This window comes from Sprattus sprattus (assembly GCF_963457725.1).
Source record: "Sprattus sprattus genome assembly, chromosome: 9".
Classification (NCBI taxonomy): Eukaryota; Metazoa; Chordata; class Actinopteri; order Clupeiformes; family Clupeidae; genus Sprattus; species Sprattus sprattus.
Window position 1 is genome coordinate 30,656,644 of NC_137928.1, and position 13,489 is coordinate 30,670,132.

Sequence of the window (13,489 nt, forward strand, 5' to 3'; positions counted from 1 at the left end):
TTTGCGCAGCAATCTGAAGGAGAATGTTTTGGAGGACATACTTTTCCTTAAACTGAATAAGCAATTTTGTATGTAAGCCATCTGTTGTCCATTTCAAATAATCTAGCTCTCGAGTTAATAGAGTGTAGGCATAGGCCTCTAGCTATGGACATGAGTTGTGTTTATTTTGCGCGTAATGGAGAACGTTTTGTTAGAGATGCTTTTCGAATTTGAATGTAGGCCTAAATGTGACCGGCTGAGTTTGTTGTCATTTTGTTTTGAATAGCCATGGGTCTAAGCTGCTGCATTTTCTTGCTTTCCTTTTTTTTAACGGACTTCAGTTATAAAGACATGGCGATGTTTGCGTTTAAATGGTCCTGCAGCCTAATTTCATGTTGCCGACTGGAAACAAATAAAATTGAACTGCAAGGTGATACAATGTTGTTTCATTATTTATTATAATTTGTAGGCAAACTCCGTTTCCTCCGTTTCCAACGCCCTCGATGCAACGAACTGAAGTCCTAATAAATAAGGAGAGTACCGTTTGTACTTTCCGGGACGCCGTAGAAAGGAGAAGAAAATGGCGCTTGGAAGATCAGCAACTGTACACATAGACATGTATAGGACAGTACACACAAGATAACACACATGACAGTACACACAAGATAAAGTCTGGAAACCTTCTGACATTAAGTTAATCTACTCTCGCAACGTGAAAAGTTCTGCACGAATTCAAGGGGCTTTTAGCATTTCTTCAGATTTTCCTGAGTGACCTCGACAGAACATTTTCGTTGTGCAATGACTCTCATCAGATCTGCCTTTATGCAAAGTAAGTTTTGTATTGTAATGCAGTGGTTGTGGTTCTTGTCAGGCTCACTCGTAAGTGATAATTTTTATCAACTGAGTAAATGTACAGTATAGTTAACTATCCGCCTGTTTCCATTTCAAGGCCGGAGCACTGTAGGCACTGGATACTTTAACCTACTTAAACGTTTCATTTTTTTTGTTGGTTAACGTTATAACATACCTTGTCCCACGTATATTCAATATGAATGGCAATTGTAGACTGAAAGCATATCTGATTACATGGGCATTAGCTAATGGGACCCTCTGATTGCAAAATCGTGAAGTGGGTGAAAGGTCTTCATATCCTTTGTTGTCCACTCAGTAACCTTGCAGCCTATGTTCTGTTGTGTCATGGTCTTGAAACATAGCACAAAAAGTAAGGACATTTTTGTTTGGTAGATTATTTCTTTGTTGTAACAATGCTTCTTGGCAAAACATCTTATACCGTTGGAAAGCCTGTTTATTTCCCTTTTAAATGGTGCCACATTTGTAAGGAACATGCATTTGTGGGAGGAGCATCACAGTTGTATGTGGGTTGCGCTAATGAAAAATTCTCCTGTTGGTAGGCCTATTGTTTTGAGTTGTTTGTTGGATTGGATGATTGAACTCTCGATCAGTAACAGGGGACAAACACGAAATATTGGCAATTTTACACTTTATTAATTTATACACCATCAGGGAGAGAATAGAATGGCCTACCAACCATGAGTCCAGACCTCAGCTTGGGCGTGCTGTAAGTGTTAAGGCATTGGCATGGTTATCCAATTCACCTCGTACGACTTCACGAGAGACACGCCCTTTCTAATCTGATGATTGTACGACTCACCTCTACCTGCATGGTTCTACGAGAGGCTGTGGAGATTACCAACGGTTTATTATGATGTTACAAGGCCATTACATCATCAACAACAAACTATAAAATAAGAAATCGTTCTTCAATTTCCCGTGTATTTTCAGTTAATGATCAGAGGCTGTTGTTGTGAAATGAATTACTAACGACAATGACCAAGCTCGCGGTTATTGCCGAATATTTTCTATTATTATACCACACAAACAGTTCTGCTTTTTTACGTCTACAATTCAGGTTATTTTACAATTTAATCATTTACACTGCATGCTCTGCTAACTCAAACACAAAGAGGCTGTTCGAAAACCAAGAAATGTTTTTTATTATTGCTGTAATTAGACGACGTCTCCCTATGCTTTATATGCGGCGAGAGCCACGATAGAGCAAGGATTCCTTCTTCAAGGAAGGGAGATGTCGGTTTTCCTCCTGCATCGCCGCTGGTGCCCTTCATAGTTTTTTTTTCATTTTTACAAACTTGTCCCTGATCTTCCTCCAACTCCTAATGCACTCCTGGACCTCCAGCCCCAGGTTCCCAGCGATCTCTCAGCGATTTTCTAAAAACGGAGGTGCTGTCATATAGGGAACGAAACAGGAAACGTCATTTTAGCCAGGGGTGTCGGACAGCTCGGATCGGAAAGTCGGATCGGATAGTGAGAAAATTCAAGCGGTGCTCCAGAGGCCATCCGACACCCTCGGATGGCTCTCCGAGGTGCTCAAAGGTGTGGTCCCACTTCAAGGAGGGCGTTTAAGGGCGTGCCTCGTGAGATCGGAGAGCATGATCGGATAAGCATGTGGGGGCCTTTAGCGACCAACACAACCACGATGGCTGATCTGCAACGACTCTCGGTTGAGGAATGGAATGCCATCCCACAGCACTGTGCCACCAGTTTGGTCTGATCAGCATGAGGAGGTGGTGCCAGGCTGTGCCAGGCTGTTGTGGCTGCGTATACCCAGCTAGCAAAAAGTCCGCGGCCCGAAAGCGGCGCTATTCCGCCAGTGACACTCGGCCGAGACTCGGGGTGAATCGCGGTCCGATTCAGGGCCGAGCCTCTGGCGCAAATGCGGCCCGAGTATGGATAACCGGATGCTAGGGAATCGGCCCGCTTCTGGCACAGATAGTAGCCCAGCAGCATAAACAGCCGCGGCCCGATTACGGTAAATACGCCATGTTGTTGAATCGGCCCGATGCCGGATCCCCGAATCTCTTTTTTCCCGCTTATATACGAAATACTCAGTGTGGGCAGTTTGTTTCCTGTTTAGCCAGGGGTGTTTGAACCTGCCACTATTCTGAATGTAATTAGTGTCTACACGTCCTTCTTTATCGTAACGCTGATTCACTAGGTGCAACACCCAACCAGGTCCGTAGACGCTGCTAATTACATTCAGAATAGCGGCAGGTTCAAATACACCTAGCTAAACAGGGAACAAACAGCACTGAGCATTTTCGTGCACCAAGCCTATTGGGAGGACGATATGAAATTCGTACAACCAAGCAGTTTCATACAAAACTTTTACTGAAACGGCAAAAGTAGCCTACATGTCAGTCATTACAGATGAATTTAACTAAATACTGTACATTATAAAATTAACAACTTCATATTTCATTTTTTTTTATATGGGCTTCAAATCTGAACTCTTCAAATACAATGGTCAGTATAATCTGTTTGTTAAAAAAAATCATGACAATCATGAATCTCTGCATCAAACATTTCAATATTCAATAGTTTTATATTTGTCAAGAGGCAGTAACTACAGACTTCAGATTCAAAACCCTCTCAGTCCATTTGCAGCGACTTTAACGAAATACTATACATTTATATAATTAACAACTTCATTTTTGATTTTTTTGGGGGGAATATGGACTTCAAGGGTTTCACATCTGAACTCTTCAAATACAATGGTCAGTATAATCTGTTTGCTAAAGAAAACAAAACATAAAGGTCAGTGACGATTTCCCCTCCGACCTCCATCCCGATCAGAGGCCAGTTAGAGCCAGCGGGTGATCAATCGCTCAATGTCCTTGTCCGTAGCGTCTTTAGTTGGTGTGTGTGTGTGTGTGTGTGTGTTTTATTGTTGAAGGGCTTGTGGCAGTGACTGAAGCGGTGAACTCTGACGATTTCCCCTCCGACTCCGACCTCCATCCCGATCAGAGGCCAGTTGGAGCCAGCGGGTGATCAATCGCTCAATGTCCTTGTCCGTAGCGTCTTTAGTCATAACATTTCTTCTTACAGCATCTGAGCACAAACAAAAAGGAAGCAAAAGAGAGTGCTACATGACAATTCATGCTGATGAATTATGCACTCCAATGTCTGCAATAATTAAAGTAACTTAGTAGCTATAGCTTACCTATTACCACACACTTCAATATCGTGCTTTTGAAGGCTGTTTTTTCATTTGCACCGCTCCAGTTCACTGCCTTTGCAAATGTTGTTGTCATCGTTTGCGTCATAATACGCCACACAGTCTCCTTCACAGTAAGGCCTCCTACAATTCCAAGGTGTGTGGTCTAAAAGAAAAGCATGTATCTCACTACTCATTACTGACTGAATGATTAGTTTGTGATATTTCAACAATTAGGTCTGGGCACACTATTAAGAAAGTCATATTTTGCTCACCAATTTCTTTCTTTCCTGTGGGTTCATTAAAAGCTCCTCCAGGCTAGACAGGTCTTCCTGGGTGGAAAGTGGAAGTTTAAAATTTGCCATAGTAGGCAGTGCATCAGTGTGTGGGTGAGTGCTTGAGAGTCTTTGTAGCTGAACCAGAATGAGCGTCTGCTGTTCCTTCAGGGAGTTCAACTGGATCAATATCTCCCTGAGAATAGCTGCAAAAAGAAAAGATAAAGACATTGGTAGAAGCAACATTCATACATACATTACTGTTAACAGTCCACCATTATAGAATACTTACGTGTAGGCATCGCCTCCCCAGAAACATGAGTGTTTTGCACATTCTGTTCTAGGGTTGAGTGTTCTAATAAAATATAAGAGAAAATAGATATCACCACATTCTCACTCTAAAACTGATTACAAGTTTAACCCTTACCCACCTGTGATTAATCCCAAATAACCACATAATTTCCAGGCAATGGCCAGGCTAACTGTCGGTTTGCTGTTTTTGAAAATCTTACACGGTCTACGGTTGAGATCAGGGGCACTGGATTCCTTCCAACTGGTGAATAGCTCCTAATTTGGCAAGTAGAAAAACGACTTGGACCTGCGGGGAGAATGGTAACAGTGTCTGTGGTGTTCATGGCATGGGTTGGAGAAGTCTGATCAGCTGCTGTGAAGGTCATATCATCAGAAAAAAAATCTGCTGCTGTGATGTTCATTGCATGGAATGGAGAAAACTGATCAGATGTGATGTTTGTAGCAGTTCTTGAGGACCAACGCGCCATGATGTCTGTTGCAGAGGAGGGAGATAACAGATTTCCTCCGGCTAGAGCTATATTGACATTTTAACATTACTTTCATTCATTTAATTCAGACACCATTGTAAAGATGAATGGAAATAATTGTGCAAAAATGACTGCAGTCCAATGGGCCAAGAATGGGTCTCTTTAAAGCAGCAGTAATTTTTCGCAGGGTAAGCACAGGTGTTATTAAGGACTTCCAATAATATTCTGATTCAGTTTAGCAGAATCAGGTCCTTATTGGATGTCATCAATGACACTTGTGCTTCTTGGAAAAAACGGCTGCTGTGAAATAGGCCCATAACAAAAGATTTTAAAATGTTAGTCCTTACCTTCAGAGGCTGTGATCGGGGGAGCATTCACTAGTTGCTTGTAAATCTTTTTCCTGGCTGAAACGTTGCGTGCCGGGGCTTCATCATCATCACTGCTTTGTGGTCTTTTGCAGCCTCTGGTTGATTAAAGATGACATAAAATCAAAACTGGTTTTACCCTCTTTGTTGAATAGGCGACAAGGCGACACAAAAAGTGTAAATATAATATTCTGAGCCACTTGGTTTCTTGTACAATCTTGCCAGAAATAGGGCAAATCTGATTAAGCAAAAACACAGATGGATTTGAATCTCACTGTGCTGTATGGCTCATTACCGATTCTTTCTCTTCAGGAACTCAGGAACACTGTCATCTTCTGCTTTTGTTTGCAGATCAGACTGTACAGTTGCCACAGGCAACTTGGCCAGGGCATGTTCATATGATTCTGTTAGCATACATACAAGAAGATACAGATTAGGTTAAGATGGGCGGATTAATGCTTGCTATTTCAGTAAGAAAACATTAATAACTAACAGGGTAAAAGCATTACTATACCATGAGAATAAAGCACTCGTATTTTGTACAGAGCCCACAAAGAGGTAGGTTCATCTTGTCTTTGCGCAGCCTTGCGGGACAGCTATTGTTTTGCATGGAGGCCAGAAACTTGTTCCCATTGAGCCATTTTGATGGCACAACTTCGACTTCGTTGCTCTTGACAAATTCGACAACGTGATACATTCTAGAAGAAAATAAAATGATGCAGCTTAGGCTAGTCTTTCAATGTAATCACAAGCAGATGAAACAACGATCGCCTCACTATGAGTCTGTGCAATGCTCGAGCTCGACCTCGACATTCACTGGCAGCTCAAACTAAATGCATGAGATGCAGTCAATGAGCACGAGTGAAAAACTGAAAGAGAACATAACCTGGCCGCATTGGAGCATAGTTGCTACTGTGAACAACGTCAAACCGAGCCTACGTGTCTGACAATGCCTTGATAAAATTAGAATTAGCATAACACCAGCCAGAGCGTGCAAAAAAAAATCAAGTCGGCATGTCCATGAAAAGATAATAAAATATGATATGAAACAGCTAACGCTGCTAATCGTTGCAAACTGCAGCAACAAAACTCTCGCTAGCTAGTGTTCTTTAAGCAACATAGCTGTTAGCCCTCATTTAGCCTGACGTTACTCGAGGGCAATTTACGCTCAGAAAACAAAATGCTGTAAATGTAACTTGCAATTATTCACCTGACAGTTAAATGTACTCCTACATCTGTGCAGAAAAGTGGCGGTCTCTAGTCAACTGGGCTATGCTACATGCTAGCTAGTTTGCAAAGTTGGCTTTAGAATCTCTGGTTGAGGCGAGGCCCTAGGTAAGATAAGAGGCGGCATGGCTAGCCGGCGGTTGCCCACAGTACATTATGCTTGGAAACCCCATTTATTTGTTATAATAGCTAGACGCTGTTAAGTCCTTTATATGCTGTGTAGAAACAAGTCAACATCGACTATCTGAATCAACTTCAGTTTAAGTTAGGCTACAGCGCAACAAACTTGGGCTAAGCTGTTCGTTTTCCCAACTTGCAGTAGATCAAAAATAACGTTCGACTGCGTAGGGATAATAACCTGATTGCAACGTTTAATGTCCTTGGCCAACAATAGTTCAAGTTCAAGTTTTTTTTTACATAGCACATTTCATATGTTATACATAGAATAGACTAAAACTAGATAGCAGCATAATGAAACATGTCTTACCTTTGGGAGAGCTTGCATCTAATGGCGGCAATCCATCCATGCCGCAAAATGCCGTTAGAGGAAATGTAACTAGAAAATGCATTTCCTGAAGGAAATACCAGTGCATGAAATTCAAAAGTTAGGAAAGGAAGAAGAAAAGAAAGAAGAGTGAAAGAAGGAAAGAAGAGTGGAAGAAGGAAAGAAGAGTGAAGAAAGGAGAGAAGAGAGGAAGAAGGAAAGAAGAGTGAAAGAAGAAAAGAAAGAAGAGTGAAGAAAGGAAAGAAGAGTAAAAGAAGGAAATCATAGTTGAAGAAGGAAAGAAGAGTGAAAGAAGGAAATAAGAAAGAAGAGTGAAGAAAGGAAAGAAAAGTGAAAGAAGGAAAGAAGAGTGGAAGAAGGAAAGAAGAGTGAACAAGAGTGAAAGAGAAAAAGAGAGTGAAATATTGAAAAAGGAGATAAAAATGGAGTGAAGAAGAGAGATTGAGTGTAAGAGAAAGAAGACTGAGAGGGATAGAGAGAAAGATGGAGAGATGGAGAGAAAAAAAAGTAGAGAATGGAAGGTGTCTTACGTAATGTTCCTAGTTACAGTTAAATTGAGAGGGACAGAGAAGAGGCTCCTTGGATTTGGCGCAGGTGTCAGTGAAGCACAGGTGCAAGCCAGTTTAAATACCCTATTATGATGTCATAATGGCCCAATGTAAGTCAATGGGAAAATTTAGATTCGTTTTTATTTAATATCTTAAAAAGTATAAAGTTTAGAAAAGTGAAAAATACATAGCATAAGTGTCCTTTACAAGACCTACGCGACAAAGTTTGAATTAAGTTTACGTTTAAGTTTAAGTTACGTTAAGCGGTTCGGGCTGAATTAATCGCAGAAAAAGGTGAGAATAAGAAGAAGAAGCCTAGGAATAACAATACAGGGCATTTCATGCACTGTAACTATTTGATTAAAACAACGATCTCCACATGAGTAAAATGTACTAATTTTCTGTATCGTGAAATTCAATTAAATACTACTGAGTGATTCAAAGCTAATTTTATTCACGCAAAACTGAGTAAAATGCAATTAATAAATTATTATAAATTGTTGAATTCCACTCAATATGATTCCAAACGGCACATACCCGTTGAAATCGGCTTCATGTCGGCAAACCGTATCTGAGCCGAGCCCCGCTACACCCCTCATCCACCCAACCCCCCACCTCGATTCCCCCGCTCCCGCTGCGCACTACAGTAGGCAAAAATGACTCGGCCCAATTGCGGTTGCCAAGACTCAGCCGATTCCGCAACTTAACCGATGGTGCCGCAGGTTTTACGGATGCGCCCCGATTCTCCTTGCTAGCTGACCCTGAGGGTGTATAAATGAATAGTGTAAAATTGCCAATATGTCTTGTTTGTTCCTTGGTACTGATAGAGAGTTCAATCGTCCAATCCACCAAACAACTCAAAACAAGAGTGAATACCAACATAAGAATAAACTTTTGACATTAACATTTAGCAATTTTGGCACATTTTTCATTGGCTCAACCAATAGGCTATACTCAGCTCTGCTGCTCATCCCCCAAATGCATGTTCTTTACAAATGTGGCACCATTTAAAAGGGAACAGGCTTTCCAACGGTATAAGATTTATTGCCAAGAAGCATTGTTACAAGAAAGAAATAATCTACCAAACAATTGTCCTTACTTTTTGTGCTATGTTTATATTTGATCAACAGTAAGCTATGTAGATTGGTTGATAGGTGGGTATAGATAGGTTGGAGATATCTGTTCCTTACCTGCTATATCTTATTTAACGTTTTCTTCAGTTTATCTTTTAGTTTTCAGTTTTTTTTTTGCCTCCTTGCTTTCAATGGCATGTTTAGACCGACGTCTGTGGTTACCTGCATTAAACTACATCAGAGCGATGTCATCGGAGGGGGGGCCCACCTCTCCTTTTTCCACGCTGTCAATCAGTCGACCAACCGAGGCCATCACCCACGTGGAGCTGCACCGCCCTGAGAAGAGAAATGCCATGAACAGGGCGTTCTGGAGGTAGTCTTTTGTTGATTAAATTGTACTTTCATTCTTTCTTCTGGCACTAGAGTTTTATGAAAAACCATAGTGTATTAAGTAGCAGTGCAAATGTCCCTATGGTTTGCACACGTACATAGACCTTGAATCCTCCTCTCCTCTCCTTTATCTTTCAGTGAAATGGTAGACTGCTTCACCCAGATTGCTGATGATTCAGAATGTCGAGTTGTGATTGTCTCAGGCGCTGGAAAAATTTTCACTGCTGGTAATCTTCATCAGAGCTCTACCACCTTTTTCAAAAGCACTGTAAGATGTTCCATTTTAACCACGGAGGACCTAGTGCACATTACATTCATTTTGTCACAGTCCTTGCAACTACGCACAAACAGTTTAGCTGCTATTTTGTGGTTGTCTATGCCCAATGAGCTGGAAAAATGAACTATATGCATTCTGAAAATAGTCTATTATCTCCATGAACCTGTTAGATGGAATAGTAAGATGATTAATAGGAAATTAAGATGAGTTCTATTTGATACTTCTGCACCTATAAGGCAAAAGTTTGCCTACTGAGTTGCTAGGCACAGAATACATTCCATTGTTGCAGGGACCTTCTGGAAACAATTTGGAAACAGCCTTATGTGAACTCCATTTTAGCTCTGCATTGCCTTATACCCTCAGACCTGTGTCACATACTCTAGGTCTAGGAGGATAGAGGATTAGTAGACAAACTTAAAATTGACACTGTTGTTGTGAGTTTTCTTTCTGTTTGTACATTCCTGCACTCCCTTAGAAGAAGCAACACGTAGAGAAAAAGAGATATTAATAGGACTATGGTGTATTTGTGTTACACACACACATTGTTTTTGTCTTTTACCTGCACGACTGCCAGGTGCATGAACTCAGTCACCTGGCATTGTGGAATGTCAAAATAATCTTATGATGTCACTGAATGTACTCACAAGGTCACCTGAATGTTTTTAGATGGAATAGATAAGGTGATGATAACTCAACCACTGTTCACACCACCGACTAGTTGAACAGGTAGAAAAGTGACAGTGTTGTTTTGAGTATACCTGCCTGTGGTGTCCTCAATGTCTAAAGAATCGTATGATGTCACTGAATGTACTCACAAGGTCACCTGAATGTTTTTAGATGGAATAGATAAGGTGATGATAACTCAACCACTGTTCACACCACCGACTAGTTGAACAGGTAGAAAAGTGACAGTGTTGTTTTGAGTATACCTGCCTACTGTGTCTTCAGTAATGTGTGGTGTGTTGGGTTGTGGTATCTCTTCTGTATTCTATGCTCGTGTGGTCCGGACCACCAGCATGGTAAACCATCAGATACATGTTTATATATGAAATGGTCTTTTCACAAAAGGAAGAATTAAATATTGGGAAGAACTTAATCTCCTCATGGAGATAATAACCCCAGATTGATCTGAATCTGAATCTAAGAGAGGCGTCAGGTACATGACGCCAGTATGCATCCTTTATCTTTCTATGCTCTCTGTACTGAGCTCAGGGCTTGTCTTTCAGGTATTGACTTAATGGACATGGCCAGTGACATCCTGCAGCCAGAGGGGGATGACATTGCAAGAACCTCATGGAACATGCGCCGCATCATTAGCAAGTATCAGGAGACTTTCTCAGTGATTGAAAAGGTTTGACTATGAATATGTTTGATTGGTTGTGTTTGGATTGGTAAAGAGATACTGGCCTTCACTCTTTCATCCACTGTGTTTGAGTCATATTCCTACTGTACATTTCCTGCAATGACAACATGGCATTATTCTCAGACACTCAGTCAACCAACTGACTCCCTACATTTCTCCACCATCTGCAGTGCCCAAAGCCAGTAGTAGTTGCAGTGCATGGAGCTTGTGTTGGAGGAGGTAGGAGAAAGTGCTGTTATTCTGTGTGTACTGTATGTGGATATCCTGTATGCGTGTGTGTGGTGTTCAGAAAAACACAAGTTCAGAATTCTTAGAAAAATAAGTTATTTCAGCTTCAAATATTATTATTTATTTTTGTATAAATTCTACTAAGTGTTCATAGTGTTTTGTCTTCTGTGGTGTTTTTTCATTGTGTGTGTGTGTTTGTCTGTGTTATCAGGTGTGGATCTCATCACCGCCTGTGACATTCGCCTTTGTACCCAGGATGCTTGGTTTCAGGTTAAGGTAGGCCCTCTCTTTATAAATTAAAAATGAATTGACATCTATTGACAAATGCTGAGAACTGACTGGTTACTCTCGATGTCATTCATGCCATGTCATTTCTGTGTTTTTCTGTTTTTTTTTATTTGTTCTAACTTCCGTGGTGTTGCCAAGTGTCTTATTAGTGTGTCTAGACTTTTCAAATTGTAGGGGTGATAATTATCAATTGGCCAACTGCAGTAAATCTAGACCTGTTGGGTGAGATTGCTGGGTGTCTGATACCATCACATATTTCCTTGTGCCCTCCCCCAACAGGAAGTTGACATTGGTTTGGCGGCCGATGTGGGTACGCTGCAGAGACTTCCCAAGGTCATAGGTAGCCGCAGGTGAGCGGGGGCCATTTTGGGCTGTCCCAGAACACAGCTCTTATTCTTCCCTTATAAGGACATGTTTTGCAAGTCATGTATCAGTTCTTCCTGTGTGGTTTTGAATTTAGGGTTCCAAGAAATGATAAAGAAATGACTCCCAAAAGATGACAACTTTCCAACAGACAGGGGAGATGGGCATATTGACCATGAGCTAATGTCTATGTGTTTTCTGTGTAGCCTGGTGAATGAGTTAGCACTGACGGCACGCAAGATGTACTCTGATGAGGCCAAGACCTCTGGACTTGTCAGGTAAGCTGCATGGTTATTCGTCTCAAAATATCACGTGAGTGAGATTGCTTAACCGACATCAAACAAAACCGGATAGAGGTGAACGTATGAGAACAAACACACACACACACACACACACACACACACACACACACAAACGAAAACACAGACAAAATAAGCACATTTACCAGCATCACCAGTGTTCTGAGTTAACCTCCGAGAATGTATATAATGTACATACTGTATGTGTCATGGATCATTGATGACCACGTTTGAATGATGTAAATGGCTGTAAACTGTTTGTGGATCTAACTGTGACTGGATGTGGGAAAACTACTTAAAACATTGCACAAGGAATGATTAAAATGTCTAAGAGTCCAGAAACTGGTTTGCATATTCTTGCCCTTCAGGAGGGACCTGTAGTTATGCAATGTGGTCGGTCACCCCTGTCAAGTGCATGGAATGAAGGCGGTTTTCATAAGGCTGTGAATGTAGTTAAACCCTAAGCCATGCATCACCTTTAGGCAGGACCATGACACTGGAACTGAGTGCTTTTAGGCAGAAACAGTCTCCCTTGCACCTGCGAGAATGTGAGTTATGATTTGTGTCTCTTTTTGATGCAGCCGGGTGTTCCCAGATAAGGAGTCCATGATGGCTGGGGCCCTGGAGCTGGCAGGAGAGATGGCAGCCCGCAGCCCTGTGGCTGTGCAGGGCACCAAGATGAACCTCATCTACTCACGCGACCACAGTGTTGCTGAGGGCCTTCAATACATGGTGGGTCTGACATTCACTCTACAGTCTGAGTGTCTTTGCATGTTTTTACGTGTGCTCTGGTGTAATTGCTACTGATTTCTTTCCTCTTTTTGATTCTTGATTCTCTTTTTCTGTCTTTCTTTTTTCTTTCTGTCTCTGTCTCATCCTTCTTAAAGGCCACATGGAATATGAGCATGCTGCAGACACAGGATGTCATGAAGTCCGCTCAGGCAGCCATGGAAAAGAAGAGTCCCAAAGAAGTGACTTTCTCAAAGCTCTAAGGCCCCCAGAGGCCTGTGGAAAAGGTGCCCAGTATGTTTGCCGATTAAGACACTGGAAGGTGTATAGGTATGAGTTAAAACTACGAAACTAAACCTGTGGACTCTAATCATTGTATGAACTCCAGCAGACTAATTCTACAAAGACCCTCACTGGTTTGCCTTAGCATGGGTGATGACCCAAGTTTGGCAGGATTCACTGGTGCCTTGGGGATGGAACACTTCACCTTACAGCCCTCTGAAGGGTTATGATGACAGTGCAACAAGCCTGCTCTCTTTACTCCTGTGTTAATTTGCCAATTAAACGTTTCTTCAATAAAGTGTTTTTTTTTTCTGATGTATAGTGAAGTGTGTTTGTTGTTGTATATGTGTGTCTGTATCTGTTCACTTCCACTTTACATCAGACGACTCTGGACGGGATCAGGGTTCAATCTGATGCAGACCCGTTCATTGGTTGTTTGAGGTCAAGTATGTGCCCAAGCAAAGCTCGTTAGCGTTAGTGATGGCT

At 41.6% G+C, this 13,489-nt stretch overlaps 1 protein-coding gene across 1 annotated transcript; it reads left to right on the top strand.

Moving 5' to 3' along the window:
- Positions 1 to 549: 549 nt before the first annotated feature.
- Positions 550 to 13,318, top strand: ech1 (enoyl CoA hydratase 1, peroxisomal). Its single transcript, XM_080845339.1, has 10 exons — positions 550 to 808; positions 8,989 to 9,157; positions 9,313 to 9,401; positions 10,678 to 10,802; positions 10,985 to 11,033; positions 11,254 to 11,318; positions 11,610 to 11,680; positions 11,900 to 11,971; positions 12,574 to 12,724; positions 12,880 to 13,318. The coding sequence occupies exons 1-10, from the start codon at positions 778 to 780 to the stop codon at positions 12,982 to 12,984; spliced, it is 927 nt and encodes a 308-aa protein (XP_080701465.1). The 5' UTR covers positions 550 to 777; the 3' UTR covers positions 12,985 to 13,318.
- Positions 13,319 to 13,489: the final 171 nt, after the last annotated feature.